Source organism: Podarcis tiliguerta, assembly GCF_965153285.1.
Source record: "Podarcis tiliguerta genome assembly, chromosome: 1".
Lineage (NCBI taxonomy): Eukaryota > Metazoa > Chordata > Lepidosauria > Squamata > Lacertidae > Podarcis > Podarcis tiliguerta.
This window is the reverse complement of record NC_139534.1, coordinates 20,215,375-20,228,621: the sequence shown is the minus strand read 5'-3', so window position 1 is coordinate 20,228,621 and position 13,247 is coordinate 20,215,375. Positions and strand designations below refer to the sequence as shown.

General features: G+C 46.5%; 1 protein-coding gene across 2 annotated transcripts in view; it reads right to left on the bottom strand.

The window, feature by feature from the left end:
• GAD1 (glutamate decarboxylase 1) overlaps window positions 1-13,247 on the bottom strand; it is a 59,500-nt gene that overhangs the window by 29,197 nt on the left and 17,056 nt on the right. For both annotated transcript variants that reach the window (XM_083409098.1, XM_083409099.1), the window contains exons 4-5: window positions 11,338-11,496; window positions 6,487-6,729 (exon numbers count right to left, since the gene is read on the bottom strand). In XM_083409098.1, coding sequence (XP_083265224.1) covers window positions 6,487-6,729; window positions 11,338-11,496 — 402 coding nt within the window. The remainder of the gene's footprint in view (window positions 1-6,486; window positions 6,730-11,337; window positions 11,497-13,247) is intronic.

Here is a 13,247-nt window from a genome sequence, read left to right as displayed (position 1 = left end):
ACTGCAGTTCTATAAATATTTTAATTATTGTATATTTTCTATTATTGCTAACGAATAAAAAAATATAGCAGACACCTGTCACAGCATCCCTTCCTTCTAGCGTCCTATTAGGAAAACATAATTTCGAGACCTTCCATTCAGGGTGGCTGATTACATATTTATTTAGCAGCTGATTAAAAGACTGCCAACCCCTTTCTTATAGCCAGATCATGGAAGCAAAGAGGCCCGTGATCCTGACCCACAATTTAAGGAGTATCTTTTGTTTCCTATTTTCAACCAATGAGCTTTATTCAAGTGACCTTCAGAAAGAAAATTAGTTTTTAAAAAGTATTGGTTTTGAGAGTGAGAGACAGAAGGTAATTCAGAAAACGTATTTCATGCAAAACCATGCTGACAACCTAATGGCTTGTTCTGACACAAGTTCATAAAGCTGCCTGGTGCCCAGTAGCAGAGAAGAACACTGTCAGATCATATTAGGACTCACATTAAGGTTTGATGCACACACTCAAAAGGCACTAGAAAAATCTAAATCTAATCACTGAACTATTTTTTCATGACTCCAGTGAAAACAGGTATTCAGCGGCCACATCATCCCTCCCTACTAGCAACACTTAACCCAAACCTGTTCATTCTGTAAGTATTGCAAAATTAAATCCTTCATACTGTGATTAAAACAAAAAAAGAACAACTGGATTCAACTAGCAAGACATAATGTTTACTCCAAGGAAATCAACATGAGGTAGTCCAAGATGATTTGATGCCCAAGGTTGAAAATCCAAATGGTGCTGCGCCATGATGGCAAAAAAGAAAATATGAAAGTAGAAAACTAGCGTCAGGCATGCCCTGAACCCAGCACACTCTCCTCCTCACAAATCTGATCGCCTGGGTCACCTGACTTTAAATATGACCTTTGAACTGAGAATGGTAGGCATGTCTGACTAGCACTTATAGAAACACAACAGTTGTCTTTTCAACAACCTGTTATGAAAGCAAAGCACAAGGTCCCAATCCAACTAAAGTTAGTCACACATAACCAGGGCATTTTTCAGCCAGAACTTACCAGAACTCAGTTCCAGCACCTCTCAGGTGTGCGCCATTGTCATTATAAGAGAACAAGGGAGCTGTTTGTGGTGAGTTCTGGCACCTCTTTTTCTAGAAAAATAGCACTGCACATCGCTTCCACTGCAACCAACTGGACTCAGTCAGTCACAACTAATCTGTCCTACAGGTACAAGTGTTTGCTGTGAGTTAAAGTATTCTAGGAACCTTGCCGTACAGAACTGTTGTGTGTGACGGAAAACTCGTTTCAGTATCTGTGACAAAATGACTTTTCCATTTGAACATGTGGCCCTCCCTATGTTCTTGGACTACAGCTCCCATAATCCCTGCCTGTTGCTCAACAGCATATGAAAGGCCCCACAAGTTATCTATCCCTGCATTAAATAATTGTAAAGTCTGCAACTTTACGCACTCTTCCCTAGGAGTTAATCCCCATTGAATACAGTGCGTATTAATTCTGAGTAAACATGTGTTGGTGAAAGCAGTGGACCACATAGTATTGTTTTTAAAGGTCCATGATCACTCCTTGATCTCTCCCATGACAGAAAAGACAATAACTAATGATTTTAAATTATGGAAGTATTGATTTTAACTTAAATATTAGGAAGTACTTTCCATCTGCAATGGGGACAATCCATGGAAGGAGACAGTGGGATGTTCTTGTCATGTGACAAAGACACATGAGAGCAGAAGTGGCAAAGCAGGCTGGGAAGTGCTGGGACTGCACAGTCATTTGGGCCTACTAAAGTTATTCAGGCCTAACTGCTAACTGTTGAGTCATTCTGACATGTGACGTAGCCGCCAGTTTCACTTTGTGCTCTCTGTAAGATGTCAGTGAGAGTCAGTCTGCTTCAGTTGTGAGCAGAGTCTGTAATCTCAGTCAAACTGTTTGGAACCATGTTGTTTATGAAGAAGTTTATTTTAACTCAGTAAAGCTTTTATTCAATTAAAAACTCTGCATTACAGTGGTACCTCGCAAGACGAATGCCTCACAAACGAAAAACTCGCAAGACGAAAGTTTTTTGTTTTTTGAGTTGCTTCGCAAGACGAATTTCCCTATGGGCTTGCTTCGCAAGACGAAAACGTCTTGCGCCTTTTTCTTAAAACTGTCAATGCATTCCTATGGGAAACCGTCAATGCATTTCCTATGGGAAACCGTGCTTCGCAAGACGAAAAATTCACAAGATGAAAAAACTTGCAGAACGAATTAATTTCGTCTTGCGAGGCACCACTGTATTAATTTACGCTGCGCGTCAGTTCTTTCACAAAGGTAGTCAAGTAAAGTTTGGGTAACCATCCTTCTGGAATTTATGTGTATTCATACAGAATGCAGTATGAAGCTATATTACATCTGGTAACTGCTCAGCTGTGAATACCAAGGTCTTAAAAGAGTAACAGCATGGAGAGTGTGCAGTGCCAATCTAGCCATAGCAGCAATGTAAGGTAATGGATAGGCCCACAATGATGTGCTGCACTGTATTACCTACCCATTTTAGCTCCCAATTATCAAATATTATTTGATCCAATGGGAGCTGGTAAATCCTTCAAAATGGCAGGTGGCTGAGCTGCCTCATGTAATATTCCGTTTCAGTGCTGAATAGCATCATATGTGTTGACAGTGGCTGATTTCAGCCTAGGGATTCCGGCATGCTCTGCTGTCATTGCACTGTGTCATAATATCCAGGACAAGGCACATGAGACTACTGCCATCTCACCAGACCAGGTCTTGGTTTGGTTATTACTTGAATAGACCTCCCGAGAACCACGTACATACCACCGTAGGTTCCATGATGGAAGAAAGCAGGTTATGAATGAAAAAAGTAATAAATACTGGAGCAGAGTATGGTAGCTGTTGCCCTTTTTCTGACACCTATTCTGTGATAAAAAGTAGTTTCCAGCTCAAAAATTACTTTTGTTTCCTTGCTCCACTGCTCTTTATAAAGAGTTGTAAAAGTGCATAGGACAATCTACTCAGGCTAAGTTCAGGGCATAGAAACATCATTTTGCCCCATTCTTTCCTGAACAAGATTCCCAAGGAAGAACTTTGAACAACTGGCTTTTAAAAATAAATTAAAAGTTGATGCCCAGACTAACTGCAAGCCTCTACCAGAGCCAGGCTGTAAAGGGGTCAGGGCAACCCAAGGGAGCCTCTGAGATTACACTCCAGCCAGAGTTCTTTCATAATGCACCTCAACGGGACTCAGTCCTCCAGCTCTAGCTTCTTTATGCTTATCATCAGAAACAAAAACGAAAATGAGTCCAAACAGTAAGGTAAAGGTAAAGGGACCCCTGACCATTAGGTCCAGTCGTGGCCGACTCTGGGGTTGCGGCGCTCATCTCGCTTTATTGGCTGAGGGAGCCGGCCTACAGCTTCCGGGTCATGTGGCCAGCATGACTAAGCCGCTTCTGGCAAACCAGAGCAGTGCACGGAAACGGCGTTTACCTTCCCGCTGGAGCGGTACCTATTTATCTACTTGCACTTTGAGGTGCTTTCAAACTGCTAGGTTGGCAGGAGCTGGGACTGAACAATGGGAGCTCACCCCGTTGCGGGGATTTGAACCGCTGACCTTCTGATCAGCAAGTCCTAGGCTCTGTGGTTTAACCCACAGCGCCACCCGCGTCCAAACAGTAGCTCATATCTAATGGCACAGCCCTCTTCTGAATGCATCACCTTAAGTATGATTAAGATCAAGGCTTCACCAAGAAGCCTGGCTCACTACAGAAACCCTCAGCTGCTTCCTGGAAGCTGCTGGTGTAACTGCTTCATGACCCCACACTGGTCTGGACAGTTCACCTGCTATTCAGCACCAGAGCTTGCTTGTGAAACTTTGCTGACTCTGCTGGACAGCTCCCCTGTGAGATTTAAAACACTCACACACCCCTTCTTGAAAATTACATGTAAGTTGGTCTGAGAAAAACTCACACTCACAAATGAATAGGGGAAGATTACATTTGATACCTTTATTGGAAAAGACCTGGAAACCGGAGACTCCCCTTGCCCGATGAGTTATCAGAAGGGCGGCCAGATATTAATGATCCCAAGAAACCAAATTCTCCCCCTTTCCTTTCTTTGCTTTTTGGCATTAAATGTCTTGGGAACATAAAGAAGAAAAACTGCAAATTCAGTGTCATTTATGCCCTCATTTACCTAATGATATCGTTCCCCCGAGATACACGCCGCTTGCATTTCATCAAGCGAAAGGGATTACGACTTTTCAAATGTGCTTGTCTGCGCTGTCTACACCCAACACTACAAAAATGCCCATCTGAGTGACAAACGGAACTGCCAGCAGTCTGCCTACTGCAGGCAACAAGGCAAGAGTCACTTCGAAAGGGAGGGCTCTCTATATATATATGTATGGGGGGGGAGAGAGAAAGAGAGATTCAGGCCCCATGCACAGGAAAGCACAGGCTTGCAGTATGACCCTATATGGAAGCTGTATTGCCATGGTGGGCAGGTAGTCTGACAGGTAGGGTGGTGGAGTGGGGAGCCAAATTCACAGACAAATTTGAAAGCCTGCTTCTTGCATATATTCAAGTTAAGCTGCAGGGGGGAAGCAGTGCATTTTAAAAGCATTTGCCACTGCTGCTTTTGATATGCTTCATAATATACCCAGATTTATAGACATTCCTGGAAAATAATGTAGTCAGAAATATAGGGGGGGGGGGAGGACCTTATACCCTCCTCCTCTCTCTGTAGTGCTCCTGTCAGAAGCCAGTCCCTCTGAGTTCAGAAGGAATTGCTCTCAGGAAAGTGCGCCAGCTAGGATCACAACCAGGCCCAACCAACCTATGAGGCAAGGTGAAGTGACCGCCTTGGGTGGCAAGATCTACAGGGGCAGCAGATCCAGCCTCCAAGGAATGCCCTGCCTGCTGCCCCAGTATACTCAATGGAAGTTGGACCTGCTGCCTCCTTGGCAGCTCCCTGCCCAATACCACCTCCACGGTGGCTTTTTGGAGAATAGGCCAGGCACTGCTGGTCTCCTCCCACCCTTGCAGTGGCGTAGCGTGGGGGGTGCAGGGGGGCCCGGCTGCACCGGGCGCAATATCGGGGGGGGGGGGCGCTCGCACTCGCAGCTCTCTGCCCCTACCTGGCTCACTCACTCTCTCTCACTGCAGTGCTGGCTGTGCAAATCCGATCCGAGCCGCCGGGTCGCCGCCCACTGTGGAGGGGGGGGTGTGCCAGGCATGCGGTGCGGTGCGGAGAGAGAGCGAGGGACTATCTGGGGGAGGGACAGTGCAGCGGGGGGCGCAAATTACTTGCCTTGCCCCGGGTTAGGAGGCGCAAATTACTTGCCTTGCCCCGGGTGCTGACAACCCACGCTACGCCACTGCACCCTTGTTCCCAATGTAGATCTTTATTTCTCCCTTGTGGTTTACCCCAGGAACCGAAATGTCTTGGGCTGACCCTGATCACAGCCATTGCACTTTTACCAAAGTCCACAGAAACAACTGTTTGGTCCAGGCCACCTCTCTCCAGCTAACTCGCACCCCAATCTTTAACATCTTTCTTGGAAACCAGGAAGAAAGGCATCAAAATTAAGTTCACTCAGTATGAGAGCATAAGACTCTTTTTCTTTCCTTTTTGGAAGTATGTGGGATAAGAGAAGTGTTTTTCTTTTCTTTTTTGACATTTATATTTGGGCATTTCTTCCATGACGGAACTGAAGGTGGTATATACAATATTTTTCACCCCATAAGACGCACCTGACCATAAGACGCACATAGTTTTTAGAGGAGGAAAACAAGAAACAAAATATTCTGAACGAAACAGTGGATGCATGATTTTTGTGGTTCATGCTGTGGCCACAGACATGATATGTGATTTGACGGTCAGTTTGGGGTAGCCCAATGCAAAATTCCTGCGAATCCATGTGGATCCATGCCATTGCAGCCCCACGAAACAGTGGATGCGTGATTTTTTGATGCAGGCTATAGCCATGGATATGCTATGTGATCTGATGGTGAATACGGGGTGACCCAGTGCAAAAATCCTGAGGATCTATGTGCTTTTACCTCCCCCCTCCCAGGCAGCCTCCTTTATATCTAGAGTCCCTTATCCCTCCCAATCGCTTGCCGATCAGCTGCTCAGCGGTTTTGTTTCAACACCCCCTTCCCTCTTTCTAAAAAAAAAAGGCATTATCTGCTTTTCGCCCCTGGGCAATTTGGCTCCAGGGACCATGCATTCACTCCATAAGGCGCAGAGACATTTCCCCTTACTTTTTAGGAGGAAAAAAGTGTGTCTTATGGAGCGAAAAATACGGTATTTGGCTCCCCGGTGGTCTGTCATCTGGGCACTAGCCAGACCCAGATGCTCTTGGTTTCAGCCAGGGTGCCACAACTTGTGTGCCTTCAGACTCTGGCCTGGCAGAAGCCCTTGCCCACATACCCCTCACTTCTGGACAGAGCTCCAGGGCATTCTCTCACCTGTCCTGACTCCGTATTTCAGTGTGTCCCTGCAGTCCACCAGGATCTGCTCGAGTGACTCTGGGTTGTCCGACAGCTCAAGGTTGAAGCCTTCCATGCCCTCCAGGAGCTGGTGTGGGTGGTGGAAGTCCAGGACTTTGGTGGACCTGTCGAAGGTCTTCCTCACATACGTCAGGAGAATGTCCACCACCTCCAGGAGGAATTGCACTGTCTGCTCCTCACCATTCTTAGCTGGCAGCAGATCTGAGGAAGGGACCGATAAAACAACAGCAGCCCTGTTAAGGGAGGCCAACAAGAGGGTGTGCTATATCTCCCCACCCCCAATGTCATCCTCTTTTTCCAAGCTACTCCTAAGTGCATGTTTATTGACTGAGTACAAATATAACCTGGTTTTCCTTCAAGGAGCTCAAGGAAGTACACAGACTCTTAACAGGTCACCTGCACTATCTTCACAACAACCCTGTGAGAAAGGAAAGACCGAGAGATGGAATGAGTGGACCCATGTTGCACCTCAAGCTTTTTGACCAAGTGGGACTTTGAATCTGGGTCTCCCCAGCGGCCAACACTCTTTTTATCGTGTTTTTTAAATTATTTTTTGGATCAGCAAAACTATACAACTAACAAGAAACAGTGCAACATGTTGGTGACTGACCCTCTTAAATGCTGCACCACACTGACTGTCTTTTGCTAAAGGTAAAGGTACCCCTGACCATAGGTCCAGTTGTGACCGACTCTGGGGTTGTGGCACTCATCTCACTTTATTGGCCGAGGGAGCCAGCATACAGCTTTCGGGTCATGTGGCCAGCATGACTAAGCCACTTCTGGCGAACCAGAGCAGCACACAGAAATGCCATTTACCTTCCCGCCGGAGCGGTACCTATTTATCTACTTGCACTTTGACGTGCTTTCGAACTGCTAAGTTGGCAGGAGCAGGGACTGAGCAACGGGAGCTCACCCCGTCTCGGGGATTCGAACCGCCGACCTTCTGATCGGCAAGCCCAAGGCTCTGTGGTTTAACCTACAGCGCCATTGGTTAATCCAGAATAGCTCCCACTAGCATACCAATATGCAAACTTAAGACCACTAAAGCCCTTCACCCTCTCTGTGCTCAAGAACAGGGTAGCTAAACAGGATGGAATTTCTGTGTTCTTTCAATGCATGCTTTGGGGAGATGTGAATATTCTGATCCGTGTTAGTACACACACATGTGAAAACAGGATGTGGTGCTCTGGGTTATTTCCTCCCCCCTCCCCCCGGGAAGAAGAGTCTCCATACTCACTCTCCTCATCACTGCATCTAGGGAAGGTATCTCTAACCTATGTAGAGCCAGGGCCCACTTAATCCCAGAGTTGTAGGTTCAAGCCCCCAGGTTGAGTGAAATCTTTCTGCATTGCAGAGAGTTGGACTAGGTGACCCTCATGGTCCCTTCCAACTCTACAATTCTGGGATTCTAGGAAGCTGCGCTGTATTAAGTCGGACCATTGGTCCAGCTAACACTAGTATTGTGGGCACTGACTGGCAGTGGTTTTGCAAAAGAAAGAGAGAAAGTAACTTGTTGGATTTTTGCCTGTCACACAACTGTTAAAGGCACTAGATCCCTAGTTGAAAAACAGTTGGCACGCCTGTCTCAAGCCCCCCCCCCCCCCCAGGAAGGTAGCCCTTTAACTGGAGAAATGCAATAAGTGTAGGGAAGAAAAGGATTCCATCTCAGTTCTCAGAAAGGTTGGTGCACCCTGATTTAATGGTTGTTGTTTTTAGCCAAAAAAAGAGTGTAGTGTGAACCAAAACACACACAACTCTGCCTGCTCTATATGACCTGGGACTATGAAGAACTATGCAGAACAACACTTTGTGGCATCTTAAGAACTAACAGATTTACTATGGCATAAAATTTCATGAACTAACCAGAGCCTGCTTGGTCAGAGGCACGAAGTGTTAATCCTCAATCTGTCAGATTATATTATATATTATATTATCCGGTGGGGAGGTGGCGACGGAGGATGATGAGGCCACTAGCTGAATTTCTGCTTCTAAGCAAGCTATTAAAAATACAGGGACCCGGTCAGAATAGTTACACAGGCTGTTGCTCCTGTTGAACTCTGGCCCCATTGTTTTCAATATTTCCTTCCAGAACAGATAATATGTGTCTGATGGTAGAGTTTGAAGCCCACAAAACCTTGTGTTGTGACAAATCTAATAGTCCTCAAAGTGCTTCAGGCCTCCTTTTTGTTTTGCGACAACAAACTAACACAATTGTCTCTCTGAAGAGCAAGTGTCTCCGAGCATGTACAGAGTGCCTTTCCTGCATCACTGGGCAACTATAAACTATCCCCTTGTGTGTTGGTGGCTTACTTCCAGGAAGGTCTGTGCTTCTTAATGTTAGAAATTACTGAGCTCAATCTCCCCTCCCCCACAAAAAAGCCACTCATTCAAATACATTTATCTTATATTTGGGGTGTATTAACAGCTTGCTATATGTTTTATATCTTTGGAAACCACCCACAAGCATGAATATAACTAGCTTTAGTGCATCTTTGCTTATATATAGTAGTTGAAGGCTCCTACTGTGTGGATTCAGATCTGTTGATTGCAGTGTGTGTTTCTGAAATTCATAAATTTAACTCCACATGGCAAGCGATCTGAAACAGTCTTGAATATTTAATGTCTACACCTTTTCAGTGTACATGTAGAATCATGACTGTGGTCTTTCAGCAGCTTCTGACCTACCTAAATGGTAGTTATTGTGGGAAGCAGCTTCTTGGACACCAAAAGCACATTGCCTGCTGCAGTAGAGGCTACAGTATGACTGGCTGAGTTTGCTGTTTTATATGTTCCTAGGGCCCCAATAAAGGGAGAGGAGTACAGGAGAAGTGGATTGGAGGTAAAGATCAGGGACCCCTGACCATTAGGTCCAGTCGCAGACGACTCTGGGGTTAAGGCGCTCATCTCGCTTTACTGGCCGAGGGTGCCAGCATACAGCTTTGGGATCATGTGGCCAGCATGACTAAGCCGCTTCTGACGAACCAGAGCAGCACACGGAAATGCCGTTGACCTTCCTGCGGGAGCGGTACCTATTTATCTACTTGCACTTTGATGTGCTTTCGAACTGCTAGGTTGGCAGGAACTGGGACGGAGCAGCTCAAAAGGCCACCTCCAGCCCTTGATTTTACATGCTGCTCTGTAGGAGCTCTCCTTGGTGCTGAATTTGAATTCAGCTTCATCAAACCCTGAGCTACACAATCTGCATGCATGACTCAAAGCCGGAAACGCCTGAAAAAGATAGGAATGCCTTTGCTTTCGTACAAAATGTGTTTCCTTTCACTTCTATGGAGTCATCACAGTACTACTGTCACGTCTCAGCTTAAATGGGGGCTGCTAGCTAAGAGCCCTGCTGCACCAGAATTAAAGCCTTCCTAGACTGGCAGATGAAGATGATGGATTTTTCAGAGCTAGCCGACCTGACTGGAAGAGTCCAGAAGGAGGAGGATTATCAGGAAGAATGGAAAAAATTTAAAGACTATTTAGTTAAATATGTTAAGTTAAATTAATTGGAGATGCTTTGAATTAATATGTTTAATGCTGAATTGGAATGAAAGAAAGATGTTAAGTGATTAAGTTAATTTTAGAAGAATATTGGTTTTGGAAAACCGTCAAAATGATATACATTGAAATTCAACCAGGGGGACACGAGGAAGTCACTTAACAATGTTACTAAGTTTGGTTTTAATACGGTTGAGATTTATGTTTGTTTGTTTGTTTGTTTAATTTTTTTTGGAAAATTAATTTAAAAAATTGGGGGGGGGGGGGAGAGAATTAAAGCTCTCCTAGCCTAGTGTGCTGTTACCAGCAGAAGTCTGATCAGGCAAGTGCCCCTGGAAGCCCATATAAGCAAGTCATGAAGGCAACACTTCCCACACACTGTGTACCCTACCCTAGCAACTGCTGTTAATGTCTCTGCACACGGAAGCTTCATATAGCTATGGTGGCTGACAAGCCATGAATTTTGTCCAAATCCCCACTATTATAACACCATCTAAAGCTGCTACGCTAACCCCACTTACCTGGGAGTAAGCCCCCTTGAGTTCAATGCAACTCACTTCTTGAGTTGACTCTAATACATTAATATACTTGGGATAGATAAAGACTCCCTTTTGCCTGTATTGGTGATTCTCCTGTCAATCAGCTTCAGTGGACGACTCCCATTTTAAGTTGTGTGAGAAAGCGTGTGTGTGTTGGGTGAGGGGACACTTCTCTTTCTTCACTCTGTGCATAATTCCCCATCAGCGCAATCCCAACCATGTCTACTGAGAAGCAATCCTACTGAAATCAACGGGGTTTACTCGCTGGAAAGTGGAGTTAGGATTGCAGCCTTTGACCTCTATGGACCATCTCTCTCCTCCCACCTGCCCCCCCCAAATATTAGGGAAGGGCCATAATTCAGTGGTGGGACATCTACTTTGTATGCAGAAGGTCTCAAATTCACCCAGCCCAGCATTCTCCAGGTCGGGTGGGAAATATCCCCTTTCTGAGATCAAGGCCAGCCAGGGCAATCAATCACTGAGCTACCAATGGACCAATGATTCTCTTAAGCAATGTGCCTGTATCTTTAGGAGAAGGGCTATAGGTTGAGAACTGCTTTCCATTAAGAAAGTCTCATGTTCAGTCCTCAGCATCTTCAGGCTGAAACTCTGAAGAGCCTCTGCTAGTTCAGTGCAAGAAGCACTGAACTAGATGGACCAATGGTATGACTCAGGATCAGACAACTCAACGCTTCCCCTTTTCTTTTGGGAAAGGAGCCCCTGTTAGTGGGAATGTGCCCTACCTGGGAAAGAAGAAGAAGGATTTATTTACCCCGGGCGTAGAGGTTTGAGAAGTCCGTCTCGGTCCTCCGGAACCGGGTTTCCTTCTCGCTGTTCTCGCAGGCCAGCAGGTTCTTGGAAGATTGCCTTTCCTTGAGCGCGCTCACCAGCCGGCTCTTGTCTTCCAGGCTGTTGTTCCTTTGCAAGAACCCTACATCGTTATTACAAGGCGGACAGGTCAGAGGAGGCTTGATCTCGCTTCCCAACATCTTGGCTTAGCAAAAGAACCACCGAGCCGCTCAGGAGAGTTAGCAGGGAGGGGAGAACGACGGAGACCCTCCGTGCTGCTGATAACCCCACCCAGCAAAGCACCCAGCCACACCTGCTCCCCCCACCCCACCCCAAACTGGTTCCTACTTTGCCAGACCCCACCGCCCGTTCCCGCAGTGGGGCTGGTTCTAGAGGATCTCCCCTATCGAGGTCGGAGAGGGAGAGTATTTATGGGGAGAGACAACTCGCCCCGAGGAAGGAGCGCTCAAAGGACATCAGCTGCAAAAAGCCAGTCAGGCAAGAAAAAAAGGACGGGGTGCGGGGGGGGGGGGGAGAGAGACCGCGCGCGCAATTTTTCGTCATTTAGTGCAATGGCAAATCCTTGTTAAATCGATCGGACAGATGCCACTCCTCCAAAAGAGAGACAGGAGGGGAAAGATCCGGACGAAGTCAATGGCATCCTGGCAAGAGGCCCCCACCTCGTCCCAACTTTCCTTCCCCAGCGGTGGAAGTTTTGTGGACTTCAGGCGAAAGGGGCCCCGTCCGGACTGCCTGGACTGTGATAGGGGCCATGGCGGCCATCGAAGCCAAGCAAACGAAGAGGGGGGTTGTTTTTTGGAATACCAAAAAAAGTAACCTCTCCGAAACAGCAGAATCTGGGAAACGCACACCCCCGCCGCTGCTTTTAAGCCTCTCTGGTTTCGTAGTCAGTCCTGGAACACACAGCTGGACGTGAACTTCACAGTTTTCGGAAGTGATTTCCACTGCTGTCATACAGGGGTCTGTACGCACTAAGCGCAGAATCCCGAACTCCCTTGGAAGGTATGGCCTGCAGTCTGGCTTTTACTTATCCAGGGTACACCACCACCAGTGAAACCGGCCCCATATGAACCACCTCGGACCCTGTGATCCTCATCTGAGGCTTTTGTGTGCTCCCTCCTCCAGAGGCAGGGAGGGTGGCAACAGGAGAACAGGGCCTTTTCTGCAGTGGCTCCCCGTTTGTGGAATGCTCTCCCCAGGGCGGCTCGCCTGGTGCCTTCATTATGCACCTTTAGGCGCCAGGCGAAAACGCTCCTCTTTGACCTAACCTTTGGCTGATTAAACAGTCTATGGCCTTTTATTTGACCAAACTGCGGGATGTAGTGGAAGAAATAAGTGCCTGGCGTGCTCTGGTCCATGGGGTCACGAAGAGTGGGACACGACTAAACGACTAAACAACAACAACAATGGCATTTTAAAAGCGTTTGTGGGAGGGTGTGTGTGATTGGTTTGCTTTTGTTTGGTCTTATTGTTATGCATTTTGTGTTCTTGTTTCCTAATTTTATGCGGTGAACCGCCGTGTGACCTTGGGATAAAGGGCCTATACAAATTAAATAAATAATAACAACTACTACTCCTGGAAGGTGGAGGATTGTGTGGCGGTGCTCGTTTTCCAAACCCGGGAACGCAGAACTGCGAAAGGTTCAGGCACACCGCTGGCAACGGTTGTTCTTATTTAGAAGCCAGTTGTATTGATTTCAAAGGCCGATCAGCAGCGCTGTTCAAATCGATAGCATTCAACCTACGGGAGAGATATTGCGGAGGTGTCTATCGGACGGTTTAACAGTAAAGGGCCGCCTCTTTCACTAAGTGTCTCTAAGACCCACTTTTCTGAATAAAGCTTTATTTCCATGTTAAACTGCAACCCTAACC